This window comes from Thamnophis sirtalis, unplaced genomic scaffold (genome assembly GCF_051295495.1).
Source record: "Thamnophis sirtalis isolate CommonGarterSnake01/CBP01778 unplaced genomic scaffold, rThaSir2_p1.2 scaffold_5, whole genome shotgun sequence".
In the NCBI taxonomy this organism is placed as follows: Eukaryota; Metazoa; Chordata; class Lepidosauria; order Squamata; family Natricidae; genus Thamnophis; species Thamnophis sirtalis.
The window spans coordinates 19141230-19157995 of record NW_028261385.1 but is presented as its reverse complement, the minus strand read 5'-3'; the positions used below and the strand labels follow the sequence as shown (position 1 = coordinate 19157995).

Here is a 16766-nt window from a genome sequence, read left to right as displayed (position 1 = left end):
TTCTGCAGAATGGAAGAATTTGTAAGATTTAAAAAAAAAAAGTCAATCTTTTATAGCACAATTTACTGCATGTAATCTTTCTACCCTGCGATAAAACTTTCATTAGCACTGGAAAAGGAATATAGATCACTGGGGACCATTGTATGTGTTATCTGTATGAGCACCAGTAGGTCTAATATAAAGTAGATAGTAGAGGGGCTATCAAGAGTTTTTCCAGGCTTAACTTAATATGACCTAACTTAGATTTCAAGATCATTAAGTAGCTCTGCATCCAAGCCCAAAACCATGCAAGATAAGAAAAAAAAATTGCTGACATTTTACAAAGTTGTAGCTTTTGGGAGTTGTAGTCTGCCCATGTCCAGGGGGGAAAAAATGTCTTGGCGTTAGCCAACCTAGGTGCAGCCCATCAAAGTATTGAAAATACAATCCATGTTGGGTGGGGTGCAATTTGACTTCTAAGTACTAAACCTTAAAGGCAAATTCTTAAGAGAAAAGGGATACGTGAGATTCTTGTCTTTAAGAATTCCCTTGGGAAGAAGTTTTTCTTTGTTTGCTTGCTTTTGCATCTGACATCGGTTTCTGGCAGTGAATTGTGGGATTTCCTTTCCCAAATGAGAAATTAGATCAAATTCTCAAGCTTAGGAGCCTTAGCGTGGACGCTTCCACTGACTAAAATAAATAAATAAACGCTTAAAGGGACTTGGCCATTAAAAGCAGCATCTCAATACTTAATGCGGGGAAGGGTTGACCAGAATGAGTCCATGCAGCGTGAACCACTCCAGAAGAAATGAGTGAAAATTCAGTGGTAGAGCTGACCTACTTACTAGTGATGCCGTTCGAGTTTATAAAGCACTCTGAGACTCTCCAGAGGAAAGTGTTAAGTAAACAGGGAGCTGAATATTCATTATTAAAAAAATGCAGACACAGTTTGTGATGTTCACCTTGAAATTTCTCTCTGAAGAGGATGGGATGGACTCATGTTTTCCAGATCAAGAATGGCCACTTATTTGTCCATTTCTTAATCTTGGGATGGAGGCAGTTGTGGGTTCCTCTCCCCGTTGCTACTGGTATGCTGCTCATCGGGCCAGGCGTCCTGTTCGTGCACGCGCGCTGCACACATATGTGCCCTCATCCGCCCCAGTGACACCCAGCTGCTTGTCGGAGGTCACGCTGTGTGCGCATCCACAATTGGCTGGTTGCTTTAAAAACAGGTGTAGAACGCGGGCGGTTGGACCAAACCGGCCACCATACACTGTCAGCTGCTGCTGGCTACTACCAGTACAGCCGTACCAGGCCGTACCCGCTGGAACCCACCACTGGATGGAGGTAAACATTTACTAAGGAATATTTTAGCTACAACTACCCAGCCTTGTCTTTGACCTCTGATATCATCACGAGTTTTCCAGCTTATCAAGTCCTCTTTTAACTCTGAAGAAGCTAAGCACACGAGGCAGGAGGTTTTTTGTGGGGATGGTATAAAGCCTACTTTGTTCTTTATTTTCTTAGAGATGGCAGGCTGAAGGTGGGTGATGAGCTTCTAATGATCAATGGCCAGTCTTTGGTTGGTCTGTCCCATCAAGATGCTGTTGCTCTACTTCGGTCAGCTGAAGGCCTGGTGTACCTCGTAGTGTCAAGCAGGGTAAGTAACTTTATTTATATGATTTCATCTCTTAAAGAAAGCATAGAAGAGTAGAAGATTCTTTCCATAAAATGGGATCACCTTTAGTTTAGAGTTGAAAATGCAAAACTGACTAAGAAAAAAGAATGAATGGATGGATATCTATGAATCTACCTTATAAGAAGATTTGGTCAATTAGCTCAGGATTTGGAAAACTTTTTTTTCCTATGAAGGGCCATTAAAACCATGGAGAGAATCAGCTGAGAATTGGAGTTGACAGCAGGTAGAATAAGAACATTTTTTAAAATCAGGATGTTATGAAAGGTTCCCCTCGCACATAGGTGCTAGTCATTCCTGATTCTAGGGGGCGGCGCTCATCTCCATTTCAAAGCTGAAGAGCCAGCACTGTCCAAAGACGTCTCCATGGTCATGTGGCCAGCATGACTAAATGCCAAAGGCGCATGCAATGCTGTTACCTTCCCACCAAAGGTGGTTCCTATTTTTCTACTTGCTTTTTTGCCTGATTTCGAACTGCTAGATTGGCAGAGGCTGGGACAAGTAACGGGAGCTCACTCCATTACATGGCACTAGGGATTCAAACCACCTAACTACCAACCTTTCTGATCGACAAGCTCAGTGTCTTATATGTAGAGCAAAACGGATGCTTAAAAAACTTGCAGATGTTTAAAGCATTCATTTTATCTTTTAAAATTTCTGAAACTTCCAACAAGTGTTGGCATTTTTGCAGTGAGTTCATCTTCAATTTGGTATAGAAATCCTGGTTCAATCCTTAGTCGGGTAGAAGCTCCATTTCCCTATTCTGTAGGAATCTAACCAACCATATCATACTGTATGTAAGATTGATTGAATACTATTATGACTCTCAGAGAAAGTGCTTACTATCTTGTGATGAAATGGGATGCAAGCACATAGCTATTGTCGACCTCTCAGACCAGGTTGGCTAATTATCAGGAATGATGGTAACTGTAGTCCAACAATAGCTAGGAGGTCAAAGATTCCCAATCCTTGGAACTGACAACAAAAATAATTTCAGTTGCTTAAGTATATTTTCAGAATTGTTGTCTATTGTAGGCCAGGGGTTTTCAACCTTGGGAACTTTAAGAGTTGTGGACTTCAACTCCCAGAATTCCTCAGCCAACCATGTCTTAACATTGTCAAAGTTGGAGACTCTGCTATAGCTGACTGTATACATTTAAATTTTGGTCCTACAATTGAACAATTATCCAATTGCATTCATGTTTAGTGGAACAAGTCTTAAGATGTGCAACACTAAAGTGACTTCAGCAACAGTTGGACTTATTCACTATCCAACATATTTGGCAACATCTTGCTTTTCTCTCATTGGTGTCAGTTAAAACATTTAGAATGGCTGTCAGTAAGCTTGTTCTTAGTTGATGGAGTTCAGCTCCTTGCCAAATTGCTCCATCTTTCCATAAATTCTTCCTGGACTTACACCTTCTGTGCAACTGACTTAAAATCTTGGAGGAAGTAGCTCTGCCAAAAGATGTTTTATGTGAACTAAAAGCATACATTTCTTTTATTATTGCAATTGGGGTGGATAACAATATGCATTTTACCAGTTATTTGTCAGTTGTGCACTAAAAGCACAAAGCTAACTAAACTATTTAAAAGCAGTGTGGCATCCATTTTTGCAAGTGAAACCAAAGAGGATTTTGCCCAAACATGTTTGGTTCCTGATCTTCCATCACTTGGAGAATCAACTGTTAACTCTGAATGGCATTTGTCGAATGGGAAAGGCAATGCTCAGCTGTACTTTTTGGTAAATTTACTGATTGGAAAACAACTGGAGCCGCAAGAGCTGGATAAAATTTTACAGGGAACCGAAGAAAAATTGATTAAAAGAATATATCACTACTTATTAAAATTTAAAATGGAAGAAGAAACTGTGAAAGAAACAATGATAACATGGGTGATAAATTTTGGGTATAGTATAGAATTGGTGGAATGGGGAAAAATTTGGGAAATAAATTACAAATTAACGATGGCAACGGCTTATAGAGAGAACATGTACAAGATGTTCTACAGATGGCACCTTCCACCAGCGAGAATTGCAAAAATGTTCCCGGAGTGTTCACCTATCTGCTGGAAATGCAACAAACAATATGGAACATACTACCATATGTGGTGGACGCACACAACTGCGAAAAAGTATTGGAAAAAAATAAAAGATTGGCTAGAGGAGATTATTACACATCAAATTGCACTAAAACCTGAATTATTTTTGTTGTTATAAAAGGAAATTATGAAAAAAAAAATAGATACTTAATTTTACACATTGTTACGGTAGCGAGAATTATATTCGCACAAAACTGGAAAAATAATTATATACCAACAGAAGAAAATGTAATTAAAAAAATATTGGAATGTGCAGAGATGGATAAGCTCATGAAAGAACTAAAAGAGAAAGACGAATCTGAATACTACTCTGTATGGGGTTTATTGTACAATTGGCTGGAGGAAAGGAGGGGGAAGCAAAAAAGGAAGGAAGGAAGATCAACAAAACAACAGACAACTACAAAACCGGAAAAGGATTAAAAGATTGAAATATGAGCTAGACTATAGCAAATAAATATTACACAAAATGATGTAAATGTAGTAAAAACTGTTACACATAGAATATATAGAATATTACATATAGAATGAAAAAAATGTATGTAATAGTAAATGCACAAATATATAAAGTCATAGTTATAAAAGATTTAATATATTATATATTTTACAAAATGACGTAAATGTAATAAAACTGCTATACATAGATCATATAGAATATTATAAATAGAATGGAAAAAAATGTATAAAATAATGTAAATGCACAAATATACGAAGTCGTAGTTATAAAAGATTTATTGGTATAGATAAAACAGACACAACAGATAGGTAAAAAAATGTAATGTGTTCCAAAGATGTGAAGTTTGTACAAACAAAATAAAATTTATTTATTTATTTTTTAAAAAGGAAAACAACTATGTAATGCTGGAAACAATTGTTTCCCTCTAGTCAAGACATCCACTCCTTCAGATGCAGTCTTTCAGTTCCCTTATCCTAGAGCAGTGATGGTGAATCTTTTTGGCACTAACTGCTCAAACCGGAACACATATACATGCATGCCAGCCAGCTGGTCTTTGGGTGTGTTGGAGCACCAGAAACCCAAAGACCAGGTGACTGACATGCACATGCACACTGGCCAGCTGGTCTTTGGGCTTCCTCTGCTCCGGTGCACGCGAAAATCAGCTGGCCGATGTGCATGCGCGTACCGGAAACCAGAAGAGCAGCTGGTGACAGTGCACATGCCCACAGGGAGGGCTCTGCGTGCCACCTTTGGCACACGTGCTATACGTTTGCCACAGTGGTGAGTTCCAGATCCTGTGCAACCGGTATGGTGCAACAGGGCCTGGTGTCCACAACATGAATGCGCGCAGCACACACACACATGCATAGAATGCACATGCATTCTTACCTCCTGCGACACCTCTGCGAGGCTCCAGCATCTTGGTGGAGCATTGTGTAGGCGCTGTATGCTCTATGCGCATGAGCGGAAGCGCCGCCGAGCTCAAATGTAGATAAGGAAGGCAGGTGAACCCTCTGGAGCACCGTACCGTAACGGTACCCAGTTCTCCCAGCAGGCACCGGTACGCTCGTACCTGGGCGTACCACCTGCAACCCAGCACTGGTTCGCCATCATGGTCCTAGAGTAACTTTTCCAAAAAACTATCTATAAAACCAGCTAAAATACTTTAGAAATAGCAAAATGGGAGGCTGGAAACCTACTACATGGCAATTATATGAAAAGCAATTACTTTGACAGGCAGCTGCTGCTTATTTATGAAATTTATGTGGTGAAGGTTACAACTAAGTGTTGGGATTATAGAAATAGGTTGCCTACAAGTGTGGAAGGATTATAGGTAGTCCTTATTTAGGACCACAACTCTGGATGACAATTTGATCATTGTGGTCGCTAAGTGAAACCATGATTGTGCTTATGATCTTACTTTGGCTTTGCTTTGTAAACATAAATGCAGGAATTGGTCACAAAATTACTTTTTCATCATAATTGCAAACAGTCACTAAACAAGGACTTGCTTTAGGTTTGAACGAGCTAATTCATTCTTCAACATGTTCCAATGATCTCAGGTGCATGAAAGATGGAAATTAACTTGTTTTTTTTTTAAAAAAAACCCCTATCTTTCCAGTATTAGCAGCCAAGAGAAGCCTTGGTGATTGATCATTTTCTATAATGTGATGCTTATTTTATAGGATTGCTGTGCTGAATGGAAGTATTCATATACATAATGGCAAGTATTGTTTTTCCCTTCTTGTAGGAAGGAGCAGAAGAAGATGTTCTTCATTATCCATCTACAAGTTTGCCAGACCTAATTAGCACTTGTTCTGCTCAGGATACGGCCACCTGGATTGACAATAAGGAGAATGAAGCCCCGGAAGAGGAGGATGGAAAGGCCCCAGAGTCTGGAGTCCTGGAACCTGTAAGTATGATGTCTGTGAAGATGCTCAATCATCCAGTCATGGTTTGTTGTGGCCCATTGGTGGCCCAGCAGAGCTGGCAGCAGAGTCAGACAGTGAAGAGGTTGGGGAGGAACATGGGCTCTGGGGGTTGAGGAAAGCTTAGATGAGGGCTCTGTGTCGGAGGCAGAGAGGGAGTTAGACAGCAGTGAGGCAGAAGAACAGCTGGAGCCTGTTCCCAGTGTGTGCATGCGCAGAGCTGCCAGAAGACAAGAACAACTAAGAAAGCAGGGTCGACTTAAGAGTAAAGCCACACCTTGGGGGTGATTGGCCGCTCCCATAGGAAACAAAAGAGAAACGAATGGGGAGTGGGCTTTTGCAGGAAACAGTTCGTTCATTCGGTCGTTTCAAGAGTGGAAAGTTCTGATTGTGATTATTAGAGACTCTGTGTCAAGTTTTGCTTTGCCCTGTGTTTGGAAACTAGTTCTTTGGCAGGGCTCCAAACAAGATAAGGTGGGTGTGGATAAACATTCCTCTGAAAGACTGTTTGCTAAACCTTGCTGATTGTGAATGAAAGGAATTCACAGTAGTGTAAGTAAAAGATGTTTTGTTGGGACCAAGACTTTGCTTCTTGCTTTCTAAGGAAGCCTGGGTCAGAACATGGTTATCCCAAAGGTGCTTTTCCAAAAGACAACTGGACTTTCTTGTTTTTTTTTTCCCTTGAAAATGTTTCATTTCTCATCCAAGAACTGAAGAAGCTTCTTGGATGAGAAGTGAAACGTTTTCATAGAAAAACAACAACAAGAAAGTCCAGTTGCTTTTTGGAAAAAGCACCTTTGGGACTTTAAGTATGAACTTTCACATATTGGGATATGCCCTGCCCAACTCAGCTTTATATAGCTAAAAATCTCACTTGGGTTGGTCTCCAAAACAAAACATTGAAAATGGTTAGTTTTTGGCTATCATTACAAACCAGGTCTGTAGGCTAAACTGGGAAATTGAAAAAAACCCTCTGGAAGAAGGCAGTGACGAATCACTTTTGTAATGTTGCCAACAAAGCTAGATAGATGTCTCCGTGACATCGTAAGGAAGAGTCAACTTCTATTGAAAAGATACTTTTCTTTACAAGTCAATTCCACTCAAAATTCTTCTTTTTTTTTTTTAAAGAGCAGGCAAATTTTATTTATGTACATGTACACCTTCTTGGAGGCATGTATTTTGTCTGCATGTATAGAGCATTGTATCAGAAAATTGAAATAAGTTTGCATATGAATTTAGGAAATGTGAATGATGTAAGCTTGCTTAAAATTGCAAGTCAAATGACATTTATCACTTCCCTGGAATACTATTTAAATAAATCTTGATTAATAAGTTGGTCATTTCTTTTAGCGGTTCCACCACAGAACCGCGGTCAACTAAAGCGCGCTCGACGAAACCGTGTACCTGACGTCATCACAGCGCGACGAAAAAAGCACGCTGTGAGCGGTAAAGCTGAAATTAACGCGTAAACCTAAACCTAACCCCCCGAAACCTAACCCTAAACCTAACCCTTAACCTAACCCTAAACCTAACCCTTAACCTAATGCTAAACCTAACGCTAACCCTTAACCTAACCCTAAACCTAACCCTAATGCTTAACCTAACCCTAAACCTAAACCTAACCCTAACCCTTAACCTAACCCTAACCCTAACCCTAACCCTAACCCTAACCCTAACCCTTACCTTAACGTGAATCGGCTTGCTTTAAAAGCACTTTTTAAAGCGCCCTTTTTTCTCCGCGGTCGTATTTGTCGCGCTGCTGATGACGTCAGGTACGCGCTTTAATCGGGCACGCTTTAGTGGACCGCGGTTTTGTCGTGCCACACTTTTAGCAATTGCAGCTACTTTAGAGGTATAGCCGAGAATCATATTTTGCTTTCTTGAGAAAGACTATCATTGCAATTTACTAAAAAAAAAAAATCAGACATAATGTTCTTTGCTAAATAAACCATGATGGCTTATTAGATCAAGATTGTCTATGCTCTTGTTCTTTTTATAAAGCATAATGAAAAATGGCCAGCATCAACCACAGTTCTCCCTCAAGAAGAAACTGGTTTAATTTGACTAGAAGAGGAAGGGAGCAGATAAGCACAATTCCATTTCAGTCCACTTAGACCAACATTTATTGACTTTCAGAGATTGGACTTCAGTGTGTCACTGAGGCTTACTTTCATATTTAATATTTCATCTTAGCCAAATTCCCAATGAACTCCTTGTGACCTTTTTAGAAGATATTGTACTTTGTATAAATAAGTCAGGTTTCTTTCCTAGCTTCTTCTTACCTCATTCTTCATGCAATATATTGATTCGAGATCTGCTCTTGATGGCTGTTTTAGTGATTTATTTATCAATTACCATCTGGAGCTTTTCAGTTTGAGATAAATATTATAGAAACTCCTGTTCCAAAGAATTAAACTGGACCTAGGAAGATATGGAAGCTCCCACATCAGTGGTGGTTTATGACTGGTACGCCCCGGTACGGACATACCAGTACCTGCCGGGAGCACCAGATACTGTTCCGGTAAGGTGCTCTGGAGGACCGGCCCGCGGTGCCTCTGCCAGTGAACACAGAGCTCAGGACGGCCGTGCATATGCCCCCCTCCCAGCAGGGGTGGGTTGCTGCTGGCATTACTGCCAGTTCGGTGCACAAAATTTTTTGAGTACGCATGCTCTGCACTCATGCGCATTTGCACCTAAAAAGGTCTGTGCATGCACACAATGTTAGAAAAGGGAAAAAATTAAATTTTGCAATGAAGATTGTTCTGCACATGTGCAGAACCAAAAATCAAGATGGTGCCACCGCTGATAGAACCAGTTCAGGGGCGTGGCAGGCTGAGTTACTGTCTACTCGACCGAACCGGTAGGAACACAATGCTGCCTCTCAGGCTCCATTTTTAGCTGCAATGCCTCCCCCCCTCCAGGTCTGTTTTCACTGGCAGAGGGGGGCAGGAGGCTGTCGCAGCTGAAAATGGAGCTCTGGAGCCCGTTTTCGCTGGCAGAGCGCTCGGGCCACCCTAGACGCCCCCGATGCGAGTGACGTCAATGCCATGCCCACCCTGGCCACACTCACCCCACTCCCCGAGGTCAAACACAACCCTGATGCGGCCCTCAATGAAGTTGAGTTTGTATACCTCTGTACTAGGCAGATGATGTAGGAGCTTCATCATTGGAGGTTTTTAAGAATAGACTGAACAGCCCCAATCTAAAATGGTATAGGGTCTCCTTTTTAAGCAGGTGGTTGGACTAGAGGACCTCCAAGGTCTCTTGCAACTCTATTCTGATTCAAGCACATTCTGGAACAAAATGGAACAAAAAAGCTCCAAAAAGTGTTGGCAGCTATTAGGATTTTAAACCTTGGTCAGCTACTGCGGTATTGGCAATGTTGAGACAGGGGATTAGTGGTTTCACCCTGTAAGACAACTCCCTTCACATTTTGTGTAGAAATGAGACTGCCCAGGGAGACAGATCAATCCACAGGGGCTTACAGGAATCACTCTGTTAGTTCAGAGAATGAGGTACAATAGAGCAAGCACATATTTGAAAGCACAAATTGGATCTAACTGTCTAATTGAATCAGAATCTGAAAGGCAAGTCTATAATTACAATAAAATATTAAAGTCCAAGCATTAAAATTTTATAATTGAGTAATTGAATAGATTTATGCCCAGCTAAGGGGTAGCAGCACCTGCTTATTCTTTGCTACTTCCAGAAAATAGGTCACTTATGATGCAGTAGATTTACTTGTACATATGCAGAATCACATGGCAGCGAGATGACGAGCAGCATATAACTTTGATAAACAAATACCTAAATAAATAAAGACATGTTAAGACAATACAGGTTGTCCTCGACTTATGACCATAATTGAGCCCCAAATTTCTGTTGTGAAGTGAGACATTTGGCTTTTGCCCCATTTTATGACCTTTCTTGCCACCGTTGTTCAGTGAATCCCTGCAGTTGATAAATTAGTAACCTGGTTGTTAAATGAATCAGGCTTCCCCATTGACTCTGCTTGTCAAAAGGTTGCAAAAGGTGATCACATGACCCCGGGACACTGCAGCTGTCATAAATATGAACCAGTTGCCAAGCATCTGAATTTTGATCACGGGGAATACTGCAAAGGTCATAATTGTGAAAAATGACCATAAGTCACTTTTTTTCAGTGCCGTGGTAACTTTGGACCCTAAATGAACTGTTGTAAATTGAAGACTACTTGCACTTGTATTTGAAGAACCTACTTAACACATTCAGTTGCATTCAGACAACATACTAACATTGGCAAGGGTTAAGGTGGGTCAAAGTAAGGTTCTACATTTAGGCAAGAAAAACGAAATGCACAGGTACAATATAGGTGGTACCTTGCTCAATAGTAGCAACCGTGAGAGGGATCTTGGAATCCTAGTGGACAACTATTTAAATATGAGCCAGGAGTTGTGCTCCAGCTGCCAAAAAAGCCAACACAGTTCTAGGCTGCATAAACAGAGGGATAGTATCAAGATCCTGTGAAGGGTTAATACCACTTTACAATCCCTGTATAATGCCTGGTAAGGCCACAGTTGGAATACTGCATCCAGTTTTGGTCGCCACGATGTAAAAAAGATGTTGAGACTCTAGAAAGAGTGCAGAGAAGAACAACAATGATGATTAGGGGACTGGAGGCTAAAACATATGAGGAAGGGTTGCAGGAACTGGGTATGTCTGGTTTAATAGAAAGAAGGACTAGGGGAGACATGATAGCAGTGTTCCAATATCTCAGGGGTTGCCACAAAGAAGAGGGAGTCAAACTATTCTCCAAAGCACCTGAGGGTAGAACAAGAAGCAATGGGTGGAAACTAATCAAGGAGAGAAGCAACTTAGAACTGAGGAGAAATTTCCTGACAGTTAGAACAATTAATCAATGGAACAATTTGCCTGCAGAAGTTATGAATGCCCCAACACTGGAAGTCTTTAAGAAGATGTTGGATAACCATTTGTCTGAAATGGTATAGGGTTTCCTGCCTAGGCAGGGGGTTGGACTAGAAGACCTCCAAGGTCCCTTCCAAGTCTGCTATTGTATTGTAAGCCTTTTTTTTGCAGCTGAGTCATTTAGAACTGAATGGAAGAATAAGAAGTGATAAAAGAATTCCCTATGATCCCCAAGAAAAATTGAACAATGTATTTGTGAACTTACTACTAGTTGAACTTGATATGAATGACTTTTTTCCTTTGTTATATCTTCTCTGTAGCTTAGAAACTAGTGATAATTTTCACTTAATCACCCTTACTGGGATGAGCAACTCCTTTGCTAAGCAATGCGGATTTTAAATGAAACTCCCTGTAATTGCTCTGCTTAGCTATGACATTTCCAGCAATTCAAGTTTCTGTCATTGAGCGAATTCCACATGATCATTAGGTGTGGACCCATCTGGATTCAAACCAATCAAGGAAGAAAGTAAGGGACTGCCTTCACTCCCAACTACCCCATCCACTTGTGTCTCCTCTTCTCTGCCCTTTTGGCTGCCTACCTACCTGCTTCGATCAGCTGTATCCACCACCCAGACTTGCCCACCTCTCTTGTGCCTGCTATATCCCGGGCCACTAGTATATCAGCTGGGTTTTTCTGTTGTAAAAGGAGCCCAAATACCCTTAGACCAGGGGTGTCAAACTCAGTTTCATTGTGGGCCACGTCAGGGTTGTGTTTTGCCTCAGGAGGGCAGGAGTGGGTGTAGCCAAGGAGGGCGTGGCCAGCATGATGTCACTCGTGTCAGGGGCACCTGTGGTGGCCTGAGCGCTCTGCCAGTGAAAACAGGCTCCCAAACTCCGTTTTCGGCTGCAACGACCTCCTGCAACCCTCTGACTGCAAGCAGCCCTCCCAAGCTCCATTTTCATTGGCAGAGGCAACAGTCCATCACTGTTTCCAGGACACCCCTGTGGGTCAGATCTAAGCACCCCAAAGGCTGGATCCGGCACCCACACCTTGAGTTTAACACCTCTGCCCTAGACCAGTGAGCTCTTTTTCCTTTCAGTAGTAACCATAACGTATCTATGGAAATTCTCGATCTTCCAGGTCATGATTATCCAGAAGGCTCTTTTTCAAAAGAAAACTAGGCTTTCTTGTTTTCCCTTGAAGACGTTTTGCTTCTCATCCAAGAAGCTTCTTCAGTTCTGACTGAATGGTGGAGAATGGAAGTATGCAAGGATTTATACACTGAGCCAAGGTGGTGCAGTGGTTAGGGTGCAGTACTGCAGGCCACTTTAGCTGACTGTGATCTGCAGTTCAGCGGTTCAAATCTCACCGGCTCAAGGTGAACTCAGCCTTCCATCCTTCCGAGGTGAGTGAAATGAGGACCCGGACTGTGGGGGCAAGTTGCTGACTCAATTTGCTAAAAAGATTTGTAAACCGCTTAGAGAGGGCTGAAAGCCCTATGAAGCGGTATATAAGTCAAATAAATAAATAAATAAATAAATAAATATTCCTTGCGGTCTAAGGATTTATATTCTTTGCAGTTCTCTGGTTGTTAGCACTCTTTGTGAGGAAGGAAGGAAGGAAGGAAGGAAGGAAGGAAGGAAGGAAGGAAGGAAGGAAGGAAGGAAGGAAGACTTACTAGATGTCTGCAAGGAATATAAATCCTTCCATTCTCCATCATTCAGTCAGAACTGAAGGAGCTTCTTGGAGGAGAAGTGAAATGTCTTCAAGGAAAAACAAGAAAGTCCAGTTGCCTTTTGAAAAAGCACCTTTGGGAATAACACAAAACATGGCAATATTGAGTCCAGATTTTCCCCATTTTTTTATTTCAGGAGACTGATTTAAATAAGCAAGTACTGCAGGCCACTTTAGCTGACTGTGATCTGCAGTTCAGTGGTTCAAATCTCCAATAATCTACAATAAATTTGCCAATTTATTGTAGATTATTCATAACACTATCTCCACCATTAGGCAACAAATTTTGGATGCCTTTAAAAATCAATAAATCTTAACTTATTAATGTGATATGTATTATATTTTTAAGTAACAGTTGCTTGTGGGATTTTCTAATTTGGCTCTTCTGGACAAGCCTGGCTCCGTGCCTTGAGGTTTTCTTTCTTTCCAACTAACCTTAACCCACCAGTTAATACAACTTTGCAAATAATAAAGCCATATTTTCAAAACGAATCATATGAATAATCAATCTTGAGACTCAGATCTGCTCATGGAAAGGTCTGATCACAAAATGATAGTGGGAAAACCACATTTTCCTTCCATGTGGAATTACAAAAATATAATATAAAGTTACTGCAGGTGTTGAAAATCCTAAGATATACATGTGTCATTTAACACTGTTTTAAAATAGCAACCATTCATTTACACAAAAGGCAAGGAATTTTGCTGTGTATTTTATATTCTATAGGAATCAGTTGTATTAGAATATTCATAACACTATCTCCACCATTAAGCAACAAATTTTGGATGCCTTTAAAAATCAATAAATCTTAACTTATTAATGTGATATTTATTATATTTTTAAATAACAGTTGCTTGTGGGATTTTCCAATTTGGCTCTTCTGGGCAAGCCCTTGAAGAGTGTTCTGAGACTACAGTTGGTCCAGAATGCAGCCGCGCGAGCGATATCGGGTGTACCCCGGTACACCCATGTTACACCTATCCTCTGCGAGCTGCACTGGCTCCCTATTGGTCTCCGGACGCGCTACAAAGTGCTGGTGATTACCTTTAAAGCGCTACATGGCCTTGGACCTGGATATCTGAGAGACCGCCTCCTGCTGCATACCTCCCAACGTCCGATAAGAACCCACAGGGTAGGCCTCCTCCGGGTGCCATCGACTGGACAATGCCGGCTGGCGGCCACTCGGGGGAGAGCCTTTTCTGTAGCTGCCCTAGCTCTGTGGAACGAGCTACCCACAGAGATCCGGACCCTTCCCACTCTCGCAGCCTTCCAAAAAGCCACCAAAACCTGGCTGTTCCGGCAGGCCTGGGGTTGTTGATTTATAAATCAGGTCCAACCCCAGCTCAACCAAATGTATGTTGTGTTTTTTAAACTGTTTTTGTCTCTCTCCCCTATTTGTATTTTATTTTTACCTCTTATTTGTAAGCCGCCCGGAGTTCTCCGGGATTGGGCAGCATATAAGCTCATTAAATTAATTATTATCATAACTCTCCCCAGGATTCTACTTTTCACTGAATGGATTGCGTTTTTCAAAATTATTTCTTTCTGACTTCCTACCTTCTGATACAGTTGCCACTGTAAAAATACATGTACGGTATGGAATTAATTATGTGGAGTAATGCGTAGGGCAAACTTTTAGCAAGTAAGATTGTGTTGTGGCCCACCAGCAGCCAGCAGAGCTGGCAGCAGATTCGGACAGTGAGGAGGTTGGGGAGGAACATGGGCCAGTCCTGGAGTCTGGGGAAGGCTGGGCTGTGTGTCGGAGGCAGAGATGGGGCCAGGGCCATCTGACAGTTATCAGCTGCCTTTGGAGTCAGACATCAGTGAGGCAGACAAACAGCTGGAGCCTGTTCCCAGTGTGCCCATGCACAGACAAAGGGAACAGCTAAGAAATCAGGGTCGACTTGGGAGTAAGTCCACAGGTGGACCAGTGAATTGCCTTAATAAAAGAGGGAATAAGAGGGAATAAAAGAGGAGCGAAAGGGGAGGGGTGTTTGCAGGAGACAATTAATTCATTCCTGCATTCTTGCCAAGTATTGTGGCATCTGAAAGATATCGGCCTGGCCAATATCTCCAAGCCTGATAAAGATTGGTAATTGTGAACTATCTTGGATATTTCATTATATTCTGTCTCACCCTTGTCCTTGAGCGCTAGAATCAGACTGTCCATCTCTGTGCATGTTAGTATATTATTTATTATTTCTTGTTCTGAGAGACTCTCTTTGGTCTTGCAGACATTTTATTACCCAACTAGGTAACATCACCAGTACTAGATGGGTAATGAAACGTCTGCTAGAAAACAACCAAGCTCAGAGAGCACCAAGGAACTCACATGTCCAACCATGAGCTACAAATATTTTCTACTATTAGTAAAACATATATTCTTCAAGTCAGCCTTGACTCCCGGACAAATTCATGCAGTTTTCCTGGCAACGTTTTCAGAAATAGTTTGCTATTTACTTCTTCCAGGGCTGAAGGACAATGAGTGGACCAAGATCACCCAGATGGCTTCATGTCTAAGGCAAGACAAGAACTGACACTTTCTCAGCATCTAGCCCAATGTCTTTAGCAACAACCCCAGATTAGCTGTCATAAATAATATAAGTAACTAATAATTAACAATCCATAGAAAAAGTAATGTATAATAATAGGGAATACAATAATTAACGGCTGAGATTAAAACACCTCTGGCAGGAAAAATGGTCCTTGTTTGGACAGGAAAATATGGGAACCTTTTATTCCTAAGCCTGTTAAAGATTTTTTTTAAAAGTGTCAGGAAGTGAGTTAACTATTCAATCATCAAAAGTCCCTTGTAATTTGAATAGGTGGAAATGCTAAAAAAGCACACCAAAACTTTGAAAGCCCTTCTTAAAAGCAATTAGAGGCTACTTGACTCCTTCATTTCCCCAGTGTATCATGTACAATACAGCAATGAAAAAATGAAGTATGCAAGAGAGTTGGCTTTCAGGATACCTATTTTACTTATTAATCAGCAGTGGGGGGAAAAGTGGCTGTATTTCTTCCCAGGCAAGAGATGAGCAATGTTGTGTGTCCAAGGGCCCACCCAAAAGGGTCTTTACAGCTGTAATGATTTCTCTCTAAAAAAAAGGCAGGATGAAAATGTTTGTTTTTTCCTGTTGGATTTAGCAAGGCTGCTAAAGCCTGTTCCCTATATATGACATATTTATCTTTTGCATTCTCTGGGCCCCAACGGAGAAAGTAGCAGATTTCTTCCCAGGTTAAATAAGTTTCAAATTACTGAGATTTTTAATTGAGATTCTTAAATACCCTTCCAAAATGTTTTGTTTTGGATTGCCCTAATCACGAGAGATATTTAGAAATAGCTTTTGGCCACCACAATGTAGAAAAGATGTGGAGATGTGGAGAAAAGATGTGGAGACTCTAGAAAGAGTGCTGAGAAGAGCAACAAAGATGATTAAGGGGCGGAAGGCTAAAACGTATGAAGAACGGTGGCAGGAATTGGGTATGTCTAGTTTAATGAACTCACTAGACTAGAGAAGTACGTAATATTGGGAACGATTGAGAGCAAAAGAAGGAGGGGGACGACAGAGAATGAGGTGGCTGGATGGAGTCACTGAAGCAGTCGGCTGTGAGCTTAAATGGACTCCGGGGGATGGTAGAGGACAGGAAGCCCTGGAGGATCCTTGTCCATGGGGTAACGATGGGTCAACACGGCTTTACAGATAACAACAACAGTTTAATGAAAAGAACGACAAGGGGTGGCATGATAGCAGTATTCCAGTATTTGAGGGGCTGCCCCAAAGAAGAGGGGGTCAACTTATTTTCCAAAGCACCAGAAGGCAAGAAAAGAAACAATGAATGGAAACTAATCAAGGCCAGAAGCAACTGAGAACTAAGAAATTTCCAGACAGAACAATTAATCAGCCGAATGGCTTGCTTTCAGAAGTTGTGAGTGCTCCAACACTGGAGGTTTTTAAGAAGAGATT

The 16766-nt window shown here is 41.4% G+C and overlaps 1 protein-coding gene across 4 annotated transcripts in view; it reads left to right on the top strand.

Annotated features, from left to right (window-relative positions):
- PDZD2 (PDZ domain containing 2) overlaps window positions 1–16766 on the top strand; it is a 249938-nt gene that overhangs the window by 168168 nt on the left and 65004 nt on the right. For all 4 annotated transcript variants that reach the window (XM_087715376.1, XM_087715377.1, XM_087715378.1 and 1 more), the window contains exons 4-5: window positions 1507–1639; window positions 5980–6141. In XM_087715376.1, the coding sequence (XP_087571502.1) occupies window positions 1507–1639; window positions 5980–6141 (295 nt within the window). The remainder of the gene's footprint in view (window positions 1–1506; window positions 1640–5979; window positions 6142–16766) is intronic.